This window comes from Equus przewalskii, chromosome 4, assembly GCF_037783145.1.
Source record: "Equus przewalskii isolate Varuska chromosome 4, EquPr2, whole genome shotgun sequence".
Lineage (NCBI taxonomy): Eukaryota > Metazoa > Chordata > Mammalia > Perissodactyla > Equidae > Equus > Equus przewalskii.
The window spans coordinates 552,935-570,749 of record NC_091834.1 but is presented as its reverse complement, the minus strand read 5'-3'; the positions used below and the strand labels follow the sequence as shown (position 1 = coordinate 570,749).

At 34.5% G+C, this 17,815-nt stretch overlaps 1 protein-coding gene across 2 annotated transcripts in view; it reads right to left on the bottom strand.

Moving 5' to 3' along the window:
• The window catches only part of SEMA3C (semaphorin 3C), a 161,860-nt gene that overhangs the window by 51,820 nt on the left and 92,225 nt on the right, over positions 1 to 17,815 (bottom strand). For both annotated transcript variants that reach the window (XM_008537379.2, XM_008537380.2), the window contains exons 6-11: positions 11,642 to 11,732; positions 7,845 to 7,964; positions 6,280 to 6,422; positions 4,861 to 4,975; positions 2,916 to 2,985; positions 813 to 957 (exon numbers count right to left, since the gene is read on the bottom strand). In XM_008537379.2, the coding sequence (XP_008535601.2) occupies positions 813 to 957; positions 2,916 to 2,985; positions 4,861 to 4,975; positions 6,280 to 6,422; positions 7,845 to 7,964; positions 11,642 to 11,732 (684 nt within the window). The remainder of the gene's footprint in view (positions 1 to 812; positions 958 to 2,915; positions 2,986 to 4,860; positions 4,976 to 6,279; positions 6,423 to 7,844; positions 7,965 to 11,641; positions 11,733 to 17,815) is intronic.

Genomic DNA, 17,815 nt, shown 5'->3' with positions numbered 1-17,815 from the left:
GTACTGTATAACATTCCACAGACACAGAAACTAACCAATATTCTAGAATTCAGTGCAGCATTTTTATGGACCAAATGAACACAAATAGTAGAACTGTGATCACTGTAGTCCTGGAAAAATTTCAATTCCAATCTGCCAGTCCACTGTCTGTAACTCCAGCTGGAAAAGTTAAGTTTTCAATGTACCCCTTAATACTACTAATATTGCAAGACATGGATATATCTGTTTGCCTCAAAACTTGAGATTCTGTAAACATTTTATTTGAATCATAACATCACTTTCACTGTTAATTGCTCACACATACAATTTTCTTTCTTTGAGAAACATATAACATACAATTTTTAACTAAATATATCCCTTAAAATTGAAATATCTCCATGATTTATCTCTGAATTGATTCTTCCATGGTTATTTCTTCCTTAAGATGGATGAGATTCCTTAATTTAAGGAAGAGTAGTGAAAAACAACTAGAATTCAAATTCTTAGGCTGCCACTGAAACGTTAAGACTTTCCAAGCTTTGGTTTTTATGCCAATAAAATTAGGAAAACATCTCTGTCTTGTCTAACATACCCAGTTGTCTTGAAATCTAAATGAAATTTTATTAGCAATACCTCCTAGAAAAAAATTGTAGAGAGTGCTATAACAAATCTGTAAAATCCCAAATATGGGAACCCATGAGCTGAGAAATTATCATGAGCGTACTACTAGGTTTATGGTTGTATTTAATAAACATCAACATGATATTCATTTCTTGTTAAATTACACTTTTTTAAAAAAGCAAAATAACAAGGAAACATCCCTGCATACTTACAGTTCCAGGGCGAGGATACGGAATTCTCCCCTGATAGGAAATCAGCTGGTGATTGGGCCCTTCTTTGTGGGCAAAAGGCCCATTAAACACAGTCTGTATATCAGATAAATGATACACACACACTGCTGATCCTTTAAAAACTGAGCTAGGAAATGAAAACAGAAAGAGATGTATTTTCTTATTTTTTTCAATTTAAACATGATTTAAAAAAATAGATGGCAAAGTTTGTGATAAAAATTTGATATAATTCATCATGGAAAATGAATGTTATGATATACCTTATAAAGCTAAAGAACTTCCACTGTTTTGAAATAAGCCATTGATACACAAAGCATTCAAACGTTTAATTCATCCATGGAGGTAGTAAACAATAATAAGCAACGTTTCCAAAATATAGGACAAGTCAAAGAAGTTTCCAACTATTTTCTTTTAACAACAAAAAATGAATTGATGATTTATTTTAAAAAAAATGAATTTGGGGCCAGCCCTGTGGCATAGTAGTTAAGTTTGTGTGCTCTGCTTTGGGAGGCCAGCATCTGTGGGTTTGGATCCTGGGTGTGGACCTACACACTGCTCATCAACCCATGCTGTGGTGGTGACCCACATACGAAATAGAGGAAGACTGGCACAGATGCTAGCTCAGGGCCAATTTTCCTCACACACACACACACACAAATAATAAATAAATAATGAATTTGAATTCTAAGTCACTATCAGTACAACCTATCATAGTTTAAGTCATAGAAATAAATCTCATTAATCAGAGAGCACCGTATCTCCTTGTCTTACGATTGTTTTAACGTGAGAGTGCTCTCACACGTTATCCCATATAGTAGTCGAAGAAGTCAAATTGTTGTTGTTCATGTACTTTCTCTACCAGTAACAGAAAAAAAAGAATAGGTCCCAAAAACGTTCATTAAATTACCTGTAGTCAATAAAATCTTAAGACATTTATTTGGATCCTTACTAAAAAGTATTTTCACTTTCACTAAGGCAGACTGATTGAAACCAACATGTCTCTGACTCACATATTTCTCTTAAATTAGGTATGTAATGGAAAACTTAGATGTCCATTGAAAAAAACTAGGTATATTATTAATCATTAGCATTAATACTCAGAAATGACAATTTTGAATTTTTCAACATTAAAGCTATTGGTGTTGAGTAAAAGAGAAACTAGGAAAACATTTTTTTTGAAACAATTTCTCCTTAAGAATTTGGTTCTTTTTTCTTTGTTCAATTCCTTGTCAGTTAAATCAAGATGACCTTCTTTGTTGGAACAGGAGTTAAACTCATCCTGAAGGACATCTTTTTACATATCTTATAGGGAAAATGTAACTATGATGTGTAATCAAAATCCCTGGGATTTTCTTTTACTTTGAATGGCTCATTACAGTTTACAATTATACCATGTTTCCCCCAGTAGAAAAAAAATGCTAAGATCCTTAGATGTTTGTTTTGTAGTTGATTGTCTAATGGAAGGTACATTCTGTATGGGCCATGTCACGGCTGGAGCACTGTGCTGAATTCTGACTAACATCCCTAGTGTAAAATGTGTCAAGAGAAATACGCGCAGGAAAGAGTGACAATATGGTGAATTGTCTTGAAATATATGACAATTGAGACTGAGCACCCCAGATAAATTAGAAAACATTAAAGCTATTTTCAAATATGTGAAATACTGTCATATGGAACATGAAAACTGGTTCAGTGTCTTGCCAGCTCCTGTACAGTCATTGTGTTAGATTGCTCCAGAAGTAAAAATTATTTTAATAGAAATGTCAAAAGTTTTATTTGAATTTTGAATCTTCAAAGTATTTCCTTAAAACAAAATATCTTATACACTTTATTCCTGCATCATAATTCATGTCTTCCTGTCTTGAGAAAAAAAGCATGGAATCATTATAAATATTCCGTACAACACTATTTTGAAAGTGCTAGTTCAGCTTAAATACATTTTGGTAATCAGGCAAAGGCGAAAAGGAGGGTGACACCTTAAGTGCTATTTAAAAGTAAAAGTTGAAAAGAATGCTTTTGTAATAATTACTTCTACTCAATAAAGTTTATTGTTTAACTCATAAAATGTAAGGGTTTAATCATTACCTTGATGTTGTAAAAATGCCATACACTAGAGTTGTCCTTGGGTTATCAGTTTCCAGCAGAAACACATCCTCTGTAAAAGGGAAATATCACTCTTTTAAAGTTCCCAAATAGGAACCATATTTTTAAAAATTTACCCCTAAGAAAAGGAATTTCAACTACGAAAAGTGTTTCAGAAAGATATTCCTGCAACATCATTGTAATTTGGAAACAACTAAGTCAATTAATGGCAGGCACGTGGTAAAGTAAATTCAATTAAATGCTGCACAAACACTAATGGGATTTATGAAGACTGCAACCTTATGGAAAACATGCTAATGAAATCATTGTAAGTGGAAAAAGCACAATGGTATAAAATACAGCCTAGAACCATGTAAACCATAAAACTACACACCCGTAGACAATAAGGAGATCACCAGTGAGGGTCTCTGCTTAGCAGAGCTACAGAAATTTTCCTGTTTCTTCTTGTTTCCTGCATTTTCTAAATATCCTTTAATGATAATATATTATTTTTTAAAATTTAAAAAGTATTACAACTCAGTTTCTTTTCAACTTAGGGTTACAAGATGGAACATGGAAGAAAACTTTTTCACAGTGACTTTGTTTCTTCACATAAAATAAGATTTTTTTGGCTTATGCTCAAAATTGCTAGTGATATTTTTATTTAACCTATAATTTCCCTAACAACAAGACGTTGGAAGCATTTAAGGCAAAGACAAGGGTACAGATGGTAAGGTGCAGTAACACATAAGAGAAGCTGGAAGTAGATTTCTGATAGGAAACCCCAATTAATAATCGTCATGATTACAAGAAAGGTCTGGATTCAGCGACATTTTTGCAAATAAGATTCTTGCTGAGGAATGCAAAGGAAGATGTATTTATTTTAAATTCACAGTGAATTTAGGACCTTGTAAGCAATAAATTATTAACCACTAGCCTTTCCATTTGTGAACAAAGGCTGACATTGTCTAGCTCTCCCTAAAAGACAAGAAAGACTGAAACATAAATATACTTGCGAAGAATTTGGGGGGAAATAATAAGTGACTAGTTTACAACACAAAATCATACTTAGAATTTTTTCTAGAAAAGCTGACACAGAAACTTGTTTCTATGGACAACATAATGGCTTTTGAGGAGAGAAACTATCCATTTCAGTTTTTATAACTGTTAGAACCAGTCAATTTTTCCATAGTGTAAGACATTTTTATCGCTTACCTCACCACCTGTCTCAAAATAACCTAATCCGTTCGAGAATAACCAGCATTTTACATTTTAATGGATTAAAGCAAAATAAAAGTCATTTCTAAATGGCAGTTAGTAATCATGACACTGCAACATTTACCAAGTTCTTCTGATTAAAAAGAGAACCGTTGGCTGGTAGAAAAGAGTCAGATTGCTAGTCCTTATTTGACCAGGAAAGCACAACCCTCCTCATCTCACACAGCTGAGGACACAGTCCCGGGGTCACCAAGAAGAACGGAGCCTGGAGCCTCGGTCTAATTTCTACGCTGATACTTCCATCTTACCTCTATTCTATTTACTGTAATGGTAAAAACAGACCGCTGTAGTCTCATACAGAAACTGATTTCAAGTCAGAATATTAGAATTTAGATATGTATGAAATACACATTCATTTCAGAAGAGTACACACATACCATTACTTATGTATAAATTACACAAGTACTTCTCTCTCGCACACACACACTCATAGAGATATCACGGTTAATTCAGTGAACTAGATGTGTCAGCAGGGCACTCAGGGACAAAACAGATGTAAAAAGTACTCAAGGACATTCATGAACAGTATCCAGACCATTAAGTGAAACTGGCATATCATTTATGCTGAAAACATCTGTGGAAAAAACACATCCTCTTTTGAGAATTTACTAAAATACATAAACTTTACAAAATCTCTTCTGAAAATATTTTCAGTCTCACATCTGCGTACCTAATTCATCAAAGTGTGTTTCTGGGCCATCTTCATCGGTCACCGAGCATACCAGCCTCGCTTTCAAGAAGGTAGTCCACTTATTGACAAGACTGCGCAGTCCGCCAGTGTCGTTCTGAAACCGTTTTGTAAACACATTTCAGATTGCTTAACTAAATACTGAAAGCATATTAAAAACTCAACCTGGACTCTTCTTACATGGGACTGTTACAATCTGAAGGACAGAAACGTTAACCACACCTGCATATCAATAGCTCGAGAGGAATATTTAAGATCTACGTTACTTTATAAAATAGCCATAGATATACTCTAGTATGTTATCAACTGAAAATGTTTAAAAAAAATGACCTTAATAAATATATGCCCTAAAGCTTTCTAAATTTAGCGACATATGATGGGATATTTGTAAAACGTTATGGAGAGTACATAATTTCATTTGCCTTTTTATTAATGACTCATTGTCTTCAACCGGAGCATGAATTATTGCACACAGGGAAGCCTGAACACTCTACTGTGGTTGGGAGGTTGGGTTTATCCTTATACCAATGGTCCCCAATAATTCTGTTTTCTCTCCTTCATTTCTTTGTGATATGATTTAATCCTTAGTATTTCTAACCGGATGCATATTTCCCCAGCCGGGGCCAGGAAAATGCCATTTGGATCATTTACAAATAGTGTCTATTGATGACATTTTGTTTCTGTACACCCAGAAGCCTTTCACCAATTCTGCTGGCCTTACTGCCTTGTTCCCAATGATGGAGAGGCACATGAGCTCAACGACCAGTGGAATATTGTAAGATCTAGAAATAAACTATTTCAAACACTACATCCTTTTAGAAGTATGTTGCACAAAGGATGCTAATCAGAAAGAAGTCAGGACAAGCCTGTAAAATTCCTATAGGAGAGGACATTGTGAGTCTTTTTGAGTTGCTGTGTATACTTACCGTTTATACACAAGAACATTTTGGGTACTGTTTATAATAAGAACTGTATTTTACCAAACCATTTCTTAATTGTCACTGTTGTAGACAGTTCCCAAATAACTGTCTTTTACTGAGGCTTTGCTGTATTTTGTTCTTGTAGTTAACAAGAAATGTTCTGTTTCTTTCTGCAGTATACAATTTAGCTATTTGTTTTTAATACTAACGCATTAAATGGCAAAGCAAAAAGTAATCAAAACCGTTTATTTGTATAAAACCATGACCAAAATACTTCCTTGAACTAAGTTTTTTGCTGAAATAGGTTGTTTATCTCGTATGACTCATGTGAATAAACATTAAATTAAAATGTCTCTCTGCAATATTTTATTAATTTTAACAGTAGATAAAGGTAGGGAAAGAAACTATTGAAAAAGGAAACATATTTAGAGAATTTGAGTTTCTCAGTCTTTCTTCAGATTAGAACAATGTTGATACTCACAGGACATATCCTAGCGATCATGGAGTGAATCTGTTTCGTGCTTCTGCTGTTGTCGGTCAGTTTTTCTTTGAAGAAGAAGTACACCTTAGCATCATTAGGGTCAGTGCCATCTGGGATGACATGAGCATCCACGAACATAGGTTCTGCAAAAATTACAAAGATATACATACAGACTCATGATGAAAATGCATCTACAGTCCATCAAGTAAAACCCAGGCACATGCCTTCTCCAACTTCCGTATGAAAGAACAATTCGATGTTCAAGGCAGAAAGTCTCAAAGCAGTAATTGTACTCACTCAAAATACCCCATTTTGAAGGTCAAGTGCCACAGAGCATCGCTCCAATATGAGAGCTTAAACCATTTTCCTCTGTCTGCAATACACTCTGGAAGGGCAGTAAATGTAAAAATTCTTTGTGCACTGGTGAGTTTTAAAAAATGGAAAAGCTTTTCTACTAGTTATTTGCCGTGGAATCTGATGGTCGATTTAAAGAAAAAAAATGTCTGTTTTTCAAAGTGTGGTGTTCAGACTAGTGCAAATAAACTCAAATTCACTGAAGCAGAACGAGAAGTCGAGAGTCCAATATCTGAAAAACACATTTTTCTTAAAATACAGCCAAGGAAATGAAGGGGAAACTTTCAAGGAAAAATGCAGTCATTTGAAGACACAGAAGGATTCCTTATTTCGAGAACAAAACGACTTTTGGAACACTCTGTTTCCAGATGTACTGGGGGAACAATCTGAAGCAGTGAATGGACAATCCACGCTTTCTTGTGCTGGCCCATCAGTGAAACAAGAGGCCCAACCGTGGTGATTCATGCTTCACTGCCCAACCTTAAGTGAATCGCCAAATTTAGGTTCAGCTAGAAATTTTCCCCAGGGTGGGAGGACAAGGATCTTAGTGGTTCCTTCCTCCTCTAAACAACTCTAAACAACAGCAACTGACTGGAGTTGTACGTTAAAGTTGAATGGGCACCTTTCATGAAGTGAATTCTATGTGATTTCAAGAACTGGAAACAGTTGAATACTGATGATCAAAATGATCATACCTGCGATTTCTATTAAGCAGTAGTCAAATTATGAAAAAATAACATACACCAGCTTTATAATCTTATAATCTAAGTAAAAAACAATGAGGAGGAGTTCCTGAATACACCCTAGTCATTATATATAACTGTCATAAATTTAGGAAAATCTTCAGTTTGGTATTATTAAACCATACAAGCAGACTAAATCAATAAATAGCATATTTAATTGTAATATGTTACAATTAAACAAATGGAGGAGATTCTTGCATATGGGCATGTATGATGAATATTACTGTCATTTTTATTTATTCATCTATTCTATGATATTGCATGATGGTTAATTAAGAGATGCAATATGAACTATGGACTATTTCAACTATTCATTTATCCTAAATATTTAAAACCAGAGAGTGCAGAATTGTCATTACTCATATTACTGATATTTTATTTTTTAAAACCATTTTAACTTAATTTTCATTAAGGAATTAAAGTAGTTTAAAGCATGATTCTCAAAAAATGCATAAAATGTGTTCTTACCACTTAGCCATTTGGAGTTGTGCTGGTCCGTTCTGACTGCGTTCCTCTTGGTTAAACTGCGAAAAATAGCAGCATCTGTGCCCATGAAATCTATGTACATTCCGGAGAAAAGCTCTTGATCTATGAAAAAGTTAGAAGATATCAGCACAATTGTAAATGTTAAGGTTATTTTAAAAGTCAAGGAGAACTTGCTTATTACACCATCACACATACTGCAGAGTGTTATAACTGTTCACTGGTTTCCATTGTCCACCAAGTCAAAAAACTGGATAAAGTTCAATCTAGTCTCATTATTTCCTGTCTGATTACAACTTTATTCTACATAGAAATGAAAATTCCTCTGCCTGTACTTAATTATATTAAATACCTATGTTTTAGAGTGTGTATCACAAATGGCAAAAATAATATATGTATAAAAGATAAAATTGCCTAATTAACTATTTTCTTTTAATAAGTGAAAAATACTGTAAGAGTCAGAAAACTTGGTTTCTAATTTTGGGAGTAAGTAACAAATTAGGAACTGGGGCTAAGTCATTTAGCACTCTGAATCTCAATCTTCTCACCTGTAAGATGTGGGAATTGGGTTATGATCTCAAAAGTTCTCACCACACATTAAAAATTCTATGATTTTACTAAAGGAATTGAAAATATTTTTACTATTAGTATTTCATGGTATGGCAGCCACATTAAAATGGTCAAAATACTATTAATGATAAAATGATTTCATCATTAAAAGAATGTTTTGATCTTTAGTGCTACAAGGTTTCTATAAGGTAATCAAAGTGCCACATTCCAATTGCAATACATAACACATTAACATGTTAATAATATAATGTTAATATGCCAAATATGGCTGAACATATTAAGCCATAAAACATAGAATGCAGAGACAAGAAATAAAATATATTTTTAAATTATCATTATCAATGGCAAAATCAGATATTCTAAACTGTACATACATGATATTAGACATTCAGCTTACTTGTTAAGATCCATATTAATTTTTATCCTAGTAAGGAGAGCAAGCATTGAATTGACCCACTGAACAACCATGCAGCTGTGTTCTTTGACTGACGTTCTAGAATTACTCCCTTGGCTACTTCAGATCGTGGTCATTTTGGCACCAGAACATTCTGAAGCACGCTAGGCTCACTGTTTAGTAATAAACAATGCTAGTTGGCCCAGGACAGAATGGAGAATGAAATATTTTTAATACGTGTTCACCAGGTCACGAACTGGACCCCTACCAGTTAGCAAGTAGATAGGCGAGCATTGTGACACCTGGTTCTGCTTCCTCCTAGAGAGGTCTCAAGCTCATGGGGACAGATTATAGGGAGCTAACAAAAATGTGCATGAAAGTATTTTGAGCAATTTAGCTTCTTTAAAATTCTGTACACATTTGGGAAGCATCTACACAAGTGTTCTGTGGATACAAGGCTTGTTAAATTGAAATAACTTTGTAATTAACTATTTCACATTTTTGTTACACCTGATTATCCCCAAAACAGTGGGTTGCAAATTCTTGCTCTTCAAAAGATTGATTAGCTTGGCTATCAGTATCAATGATCATATCTGTTTCCAGGAAGGAAAGAAAAAAGGAATCTCAGGGGATGGTGAATGGTAGAGAGGACTGATTCTAATCTTATTGAATAGCAATTTGTTAGTTACATCAAACTTTACTGAAGTCTTCATGTCCAATGGCTTCATTTTGTGTGTTAAATTCTCAGTAATTTTTAATAACAAGTTAGGAACAATCACGTTTCTGCCCATTTTGTATAAAAAAGATTTGATTAATGTCACTTTGAAAGAATTTGGTTTGCGAGCAGGGAATTTTTTTTAAGAATTTCTTTGTAGGGTTTATGCAAAGATAAACTTGCGCCTTTTAGCTTTAATCCAAAAATATTTTGCTTTCCAATTGTAGTTCCACTGACCAGAAAAAGCTCATGAGGTTTTTGATAGGTTCTTTAAGAGAGATCATCTGACTTGTTTGTTGTGCTTCAACAACGACTAAAAATAGCCAAAGAACACTAAACTTGCACATTGGGTTAGATGTCACAACTATATTGTGAAATCTGGAATTCTTTTAATTTTCAGTGTTTCTTGGCACTTTAATAGATTGAAATATTTTAACTAATCTATGTTATTTAGTGCATTTCAATTGAGCAGAAATGGTAAATTACTATATGGCAAAGTGAGATGATTGCACAGTCTACTGTGTGTACCGGAGACAAAATTGGAGACAATTTTAGAGGGATAATCAACAGAACAAATAAAATGATAAATGCAAGCTTATAAAGCTTCCAGCTCTTTTTGGTTTCTGTTTTTAAGTTAAGCAAATTGTTTGATGTCTTTCTTTGATAGTAGAAATTGTAACGTTAATCAAAATATTAAGAGGTAGCATAGGAACACGAGCATAGGAGTTGAAGTCTCAGGTCCTTGAAAAATGAAGGCCAATAACTAACTTTGATTTTGTAAACAAATCCAGTTTCCTAAGGGAAAATCTATTAAATGATTTACCATAGTTGAACAGGAAAACTTATAATGACTTGTTGTAACTCTTTTTTGTTCTAGACAATATTTGATGGGATAAAACTCCAGTATTAGTATTAACAGAGCTTTGAAGTGTGTTTTCACAGCATTTAACTTGAAATAAGTGAAAATTCTATATATTTAACTAATATTATATATATATATATATCACAGTTTCTTCCTAATGAAGAAAAGACTTTCCAAGACACTGCTTCTATTAAATAATATTTAGAAGCTTATCTGAAATGACCCTGCATCAGACATAACAGGACAGCTTGTGGTTTCAAAGCTTTCTAATTTTTTGTCCTAATGATATACTGTCATCTCCTCCCTGCCCAATTTGAATGACCATATGGAAACTTCTGGATAACTTCCACACTCACGTTTTAGTCAATGCTGCATGTACCTGTCTTCATTTAGTTTCCAGATACGAGATATGAGATTTGAGAAAGAAAGATGGGTTGCCTCTTTAAGTGAATCAAAGCATAGCGTTTTGAACACAACGATTATTTTCCCCCTGTTCTGTTGTCAAATGATAAAATTCTACCACTGGCAATACACGGAGAAACCAGAGGGAAACCCATCTACTATACAGCCGACATACTGAAATCCAAGATTTGTCCCCACAGCCAACTCGTGTTAACTCAGATATATTCTAGAGAACGTCTTTCAGGTGAGTTATAGAAAGGCATCCAACGACTGAGACTTAGAGACATTTATGTGTCAATGTGTGTAGCAGCAAGCAATTGGGCCTGCTTCTTAACAGAAATATTTTATGGAAAAATGAGAAAATGAAAAAGTGACTTTATCACCACCTTTTTTTTAGTATAGCAACTTCTAGACAATCCACAGGGGACTGAATTGGCTAACACATGCACTTTGTTATTCTTTCATTTCAAAGAAATACCATTTTTAATCATTTGTAAAAGATTACTAAAGCATGACAAAACGTGGTTATACTTAATATTAGAAAAACAACTAGGAAAACATTGAAAATTATATTATGTTAATATATGTAAATATTGCTTTAGGAATGACAACACTATCCTATTAGATGAGAAAATACATGCTTATCATTTAATCAGCAATATTCTTGAAAATGAGGAATTAAAATTTCCATTTCTCAGCTCACAACTTTCTTTCTATTATTTTACTCACGTACTATCATCTATGCAACTATCCAAAATGGGTACACCATGTCAGAATGTATTCCCTTTGATTTCCTTTTTATTTTACATCTCCCCCGCCCTCTTTTATTTTCCACTTACTGATCATAACAGACACTGTGTTCACATTGGGGTTGAAAGAGCAGCGTCCTTTTCCAGATTCACACTTGGAGTCAATCATGAAAACTTGGTCCTTTATTATAGACAGAATTGAAAACATAGTAACAATAAATAACGTTTGTTCTTTAGTAAAACAAAGCATCATCATAAGTCATACACTTTCTACTTGTTTGCTTCTGCCTTCCGGATTTACTATATTAGCACCTTCCTGGCCTGTATGAAGAGTCCATCTGTAACTACAAGCTAACCTCAGCAGCTCGAGTTCTCATCCTTTTACAATCCTCATAAAGCTGATCCAACAAGTTCACCTCAAATCAACATCATCAAAAATCACTTGGAAATCAAGGATCATTGTAAACTGAACTAGATATGTTGGACATCCACCAAGAGAAGAAAATTGTCCACAGAGGAACGATGTGTATAAAGATTACAATATTTCCAAATAATCAAGAAACTTTTTAAGTATAGAATGTTATCACTTAATTTTGTCATATAAAGTGTTATACTAGATTCAACAAAATAATTCTTAACTTGGATAAAAATATTTCATTTATGCATTCATTTACCAAAAATTTATTGAGCAGCTACTATGTGCCAGGCACTGATAAAACATTAGGGATACAGTATAGAAAACAGATGAAACTCTTTACCCTCAAGTAATTTATAATCTAATGATGGAGAATGTAAATACACAAATATAGACTATAAAGAGAATAAATATGTAAATATAGTGTGTGTTAGATGGCGCTCGGTGCTTAGAAGAAAAATTAAACAGGAAATGGGGCTAGGGAAGCCCAAGGATTGGGAGCAACGGGTTCAATCTGAAATGTAATGATGAATGTAGCTCACTAAGAGGGAAGATGTGATTGGTATATTTATCTTTTTCTTCTATAGAGTTAGCAAAAGCTACTAGTAAAATTCAAATAAAAAATTATCACTTTTGTGGGTTGCATTTGATCATGGAGGACCTCAATTATCAAGCTAAGGTTTTTCAAAATTATCCTGAAAGAAATTCAGGCTCAATATTTTTGAGCACGGAAATGAAAGGATCCAAAGGCTCCTTTAAGATCGGACCTTTTCTTGCACTTTAAGAAGCGTGAGAGTGGCAATCATAAAGACAGACCCTGGTGTCAAGAAAACAAGCTTGTTTTCCATTGCAACAGGCCAGGAATTAGGTAACAATAATCTGGCACGCTAGGGTCTCAGTGGTCATGGTAAGCGCAGCAAAGGCGCAAGAGAACTTGTGAAGTGAAAATCAGCAGAGCCTGGCAATAAATTACAAATTGGAGGTAGTTCACGAAGACGAAGAACACAGAGATGATTCTGAAGTTTGGACTCCTGAAAGAACATCAATCTAGTTCATTTTCGTCATTTTGAGTTTGATGTGCTGGCAGAACATCCCTGAGGCAAGAGAGGATCAAAGAGCTTAAGAAGAATAACAGTCTTCCAGCCTGGAAATGTTCTAGGACGCGATCCTCTTCAATGAGTTAATTCCACAGATGAGGAAAATACAACTTGCCAAAGATCACATAGCTAAATGGTCACAAAAGCAAAATTAAAATTTAGTCTCCTGACTCCTAGCTGCATCTGCTTTCCAAAAGGTCATCACTTATATAAAGACTAAAATGAGTAAATAAGGATAAACTTGAGGAAAACCAATAAAATTTAGCAAGGCTGGTTGCAATTCTATAGCCAGAGACATACACAGATTTGACAAAAATCTACAGGGCACTGCAGGAACCAATGAGATTGCTTAGGTGCCATCTGTTTCCCACCGACTTACTCGTCTATTGCACAGCATCCTTGTACTCACACAGTTGTAGTTTGGACCTTGTCATCACCAGCAAGGGATGTGGTCCACCTGAATAATCACTAAGTCAAGCACCCAGCAACAATTCTTCAAACTCATCTACTAGGAACCCTCTATTTTCTTCCAGTGAAATCAGCCTTCTCTTCTTGACCTTTTTTATTAACCAGTTTAGATTCCATGCTTTTTAATTTCAACAATTTTTTGCAAAAGTATTAAGTTCCTTGAATCTGTGATTTTTTTTTTTTATTGCATCTACAGCCAGGGAGGACAGGTCTATCCACATTCTCCATACTTGCCTCCAAACTTTTAAGCATTTTGCAGGAGGCTATCCAACAAAGTAAACTCAATATATTATAGATGTGTGATCACCAACCCAAAGTGGACCCTTTATACTGCTCAGCAACCCTTCAAGGAAACCCTGGTCAACTGGTTCTTCCACAGATAATTTCAAACCACTGCCGCTATAGTCAAATCTTCTAACTTATTCTCTGCTCATATGATTGACAACCATGTCGCTGAGAAAGTAAAGCCCTTAAATGAGGCATCTTCCACTTCTCACTACCAAACACATAAATATGTATCCACTAATACTTCTAGTAATACATGAGCGGAACCCTTTTTCTTACTTTGAGGCCAATCCTTCCACCAGTGCTTTGGATCTCACGTTATCCAGTCTTCTTAGGCAACTTATTCTTTCCATTATCTCTTCCCTTCTTTGATCTTATTAACTGGATCCTTCACATCATCATTTAAACAACCCCTTCAGCTCCTACACATTACTCTCCTTGAGAACCACGCTTCTTAAAGAATTACATATACTTCTCACCATTTCCTGACTTCTCACTTTCTTCTTAATTCATTTCCATTGGGCACCCAACCTCAATTGTTCTATCAAAGCCCTTTTCAATAAGATCCATAAGGACAATCATGCTACACAATTTAGCACTTATTTTTCAGACCTCATCTTACTTGGATTCTCAATGGTGTCCAAGATTCTTGCCCACTTCTAGCCTTTTTAAACGATTTATTTTTATTCCCAGAACCAACACACTGTTGTTTCTTTCCCCTACTTCTCTGGTTGTTTCTTTTTTGTCTTGTTTGAAGATCCTTTTCCCTCCATCTTGCCATTAAAGTTAGGAGATCCTCAAGTCTCAACCATAGTCACTCTTCCCTTTTCACACTATACTCTCTCTGCACTATTAAACCTATACTTTTTTGGGGCTTCAATTACTGTTATAAAATAATGACTCAACCATTCATATAGTCAACTCTTATTCAACTGCCTACTTGATATTTCCACTTGTATCTTTTAACAGCAACTCAGACTCAACAGAATCAAACCCAGACATGGTTCTCTTCATTGTTTCTAATCTCAATTCATGGCAAATATATATTAAAAACGACAAAACCAACCAAGAAAAACCAAATAGATAACATAACAACATCTATATTATTATGTATTTCCATTTCCCATAGTCAAATCCACCAATATTGCCTATTTTATTCTACATTTTGTGCCTGTTTTTCTGTCTTCATTGCCACCACCGTGGGCCTACTGTATCAACTCTCTAATTGATGTCACCACAGCCCGCTCAGCTTCTCCCCACCCTAAATCATTTGTAACATAACACACACTGACAACATAATTCTGTTCATGCCATTTTCTCTTTAAGATCAATCCAATTGCTTCTCCTTTGACACAAGAGAAGGATCAATATCTTAAAGGCAGCTTACACATTCTGACATGATTTTGTTTCTGCCACTATTCTCATTAAATAAATACACATTTGTGAATCAAATCAATGAGAGAAAATAATAGAACCAGAAAGAGAGTAGGCAGTGAAAAATTAGGAAAGAAGGCATAGAAAAATGTCCCAGGGTTACAGATGTCAATAAAAGAATTGAAAAATAGAAGGCATGACCAACACATTATAGATTGGTCTAGGAGAAAGGATGCTAATTAGGGGAGTCGATTTGGTCATTGAGGAATCTTGGTATTAGAAAACAGTTTAGTTAATGCGTGGGAATGAAAGCCATATTAGAAAGGCTTAATAAAGACATAGAAAACAAGAATAGAAAAGATGAAAATGCAGCCTACTAAATCTGAGAAGTTTTGTGATCAAGCAAAAGAGAAAGAAAGGAGAAGAGTTAAAAGAAGTCACAGATCCAAGATAATGACTTCAAGGAAAGGAAATATGATCCTATTTTTAAACAGGAAAAATAAGTAAACGCAGGGGAAAGGGTATGAAGACATGAAACAAAGTGATGAAAGCGAGTATCAAAGACCTTTATTGATAAGGAAAATGTACAACTTTTCTTCTGACAAAGGGAAAGCTACAAAAAGATGCATAAACAGAAAAGTCTGGTGATGAATTGGCTTCAAAAAGCAGAGGGAATAATTTGTATGCCTGTGATATTCTTGGTCAGCCAAAGGTAAGGTTACCTGCCTGATGAGTGGCAGGGACAGGGTATTAAAGGTATTCATCGGTTGGAGCTGATGTGATGGAGACATTTGATAAACTCAACCAGAGATGAGATGTGGTACCATTCCAAGAATGTGCAGCAAAATTAAACAATTGTTTTTTATTAGTGTTTTATTCATTTTGGAGTTATTATTTACTTTTGTTGCTTTACTTTTTTCCAGAAAGAGAAGACAGAGAGTGAAGACAGTGGATAGAAGAGAACTGTAGCCAGCATTGTGGGCTCTTTGGATGGGCAGAGTTGAAATGATCTAGGAAAGCTCTCAGTCAGTCTCACAGAATAATGGAAGAGTCATAGGGCATAATAAGTAGGCTCATAAAATATCCACTGAGAACCAATGAATGTCTATTTGGCAGGTGGATAAAAAGTGGTGGACAGTGGCTCAGAAATGAAATTGAATAATTAATGAATGTGTCACTCAACCTGGTTCACTTTCAAACTGGTTTCAAATACATGAGAAATGCCACGTTAGTACTAATACAGCATGTTAGCATAAGTACTGCTGCTGGTCATTACAAAATACAACGTTAGTGATGAATGAGGAGAATTCTCTCAAAATACAACTTTCTGCATCATATGGTCATTTTATACTAGGGGATTTTTTATCTAAACTAAAGAAAATAAATATATCACACGTTTGGTAAAACTGTGCGTTCTATATTTACAGTATTATCTATGTACTATAGATATATAAAAACGATGTTTTGGGGAAATCCTTTGACTTAACTTGACTATCAAAGATAACACATAAAGCTTAAAATTCATAACTCTTTTCATACTTAAATTGGCTCTGAAGATGTTCATGTATTATTTAAAGAGACTGATTAATGAAAATGCTTCCCCTTTGAAACACATATTTTGAAGTGAGACTAAAATAGTTCATATTTAGTAAAGTGATTAAAATTTATTCCATGCTGGTTTTCCAAAGGAGATTATTTTCTAGGTCAACTTTCCAATTAAGCCTTGACGTGCATGGTGGCCAATTTGTACATGGGAAAATCATGCTATGTGAAATCCGTGCTCCGAAAACGGCTATGCGATTGTTGGCCTGTACAGTGACGGCACGGCCTTCAGCAGAGTGTCGACAGACTGCAGACGTCGATGCAGTAGTTTATTTAATCAGCTGATCACAGGCATGTGGTTCTAACAACAAGCTCAGTGCAGCCAACAGTTCTCCACCACGGAGCACAGCTTTACTTTTCTGTAAGAATTTTATTTCACATCCTCTTGAACCACTGGGAAATGCCTCAATTTGGAGTCAAACTATAATTACTCAGTTATGTTTAAATGACGTTTTATTCACCAAAAGATACATATGTGTAAATTGCATGGCTGAAAAAAATTAATAATAATAATAATAAAGGAATAAAGATAGAATCATTGTTCAATTATATTAGTTCTAAAGTAGATTGTTGTAAAAGAGAAATAAACTTAATAAGACATAGCAGCAGCAATATTTAATCTTTTTCACAATTCTAACCTCTGAAATTAAATTAAGATATTATTTAAGAATTGGACTTTCTAGATTTAAGTTGCATAACGGAACCAAAGCAAGATAGTTTGAAAGAATTCGGTTTTTAAAATACTTATAATTAAGTAAAACAACGTTTGACTAAAAGAATGAGCAAAACTCTTTTGGTCTAATGCACAGCTTCCTTAGTGAATATCTGTGAACTGGGATAAACACTGTCTTAAATTTCAGAGGTGAAGTTCAACCAGCCTTATATTTGACTGTCCTTTCGCTATACATTTAGTCTTTAGCAAATGCTTTTGTTCACAGAACCCAAATCATTTTAACCAATGTAAAAATAAGGCCAGAACAGCCTAATGTAGACCGATGTCAGTCTAAAATGAAAGTGTGATTT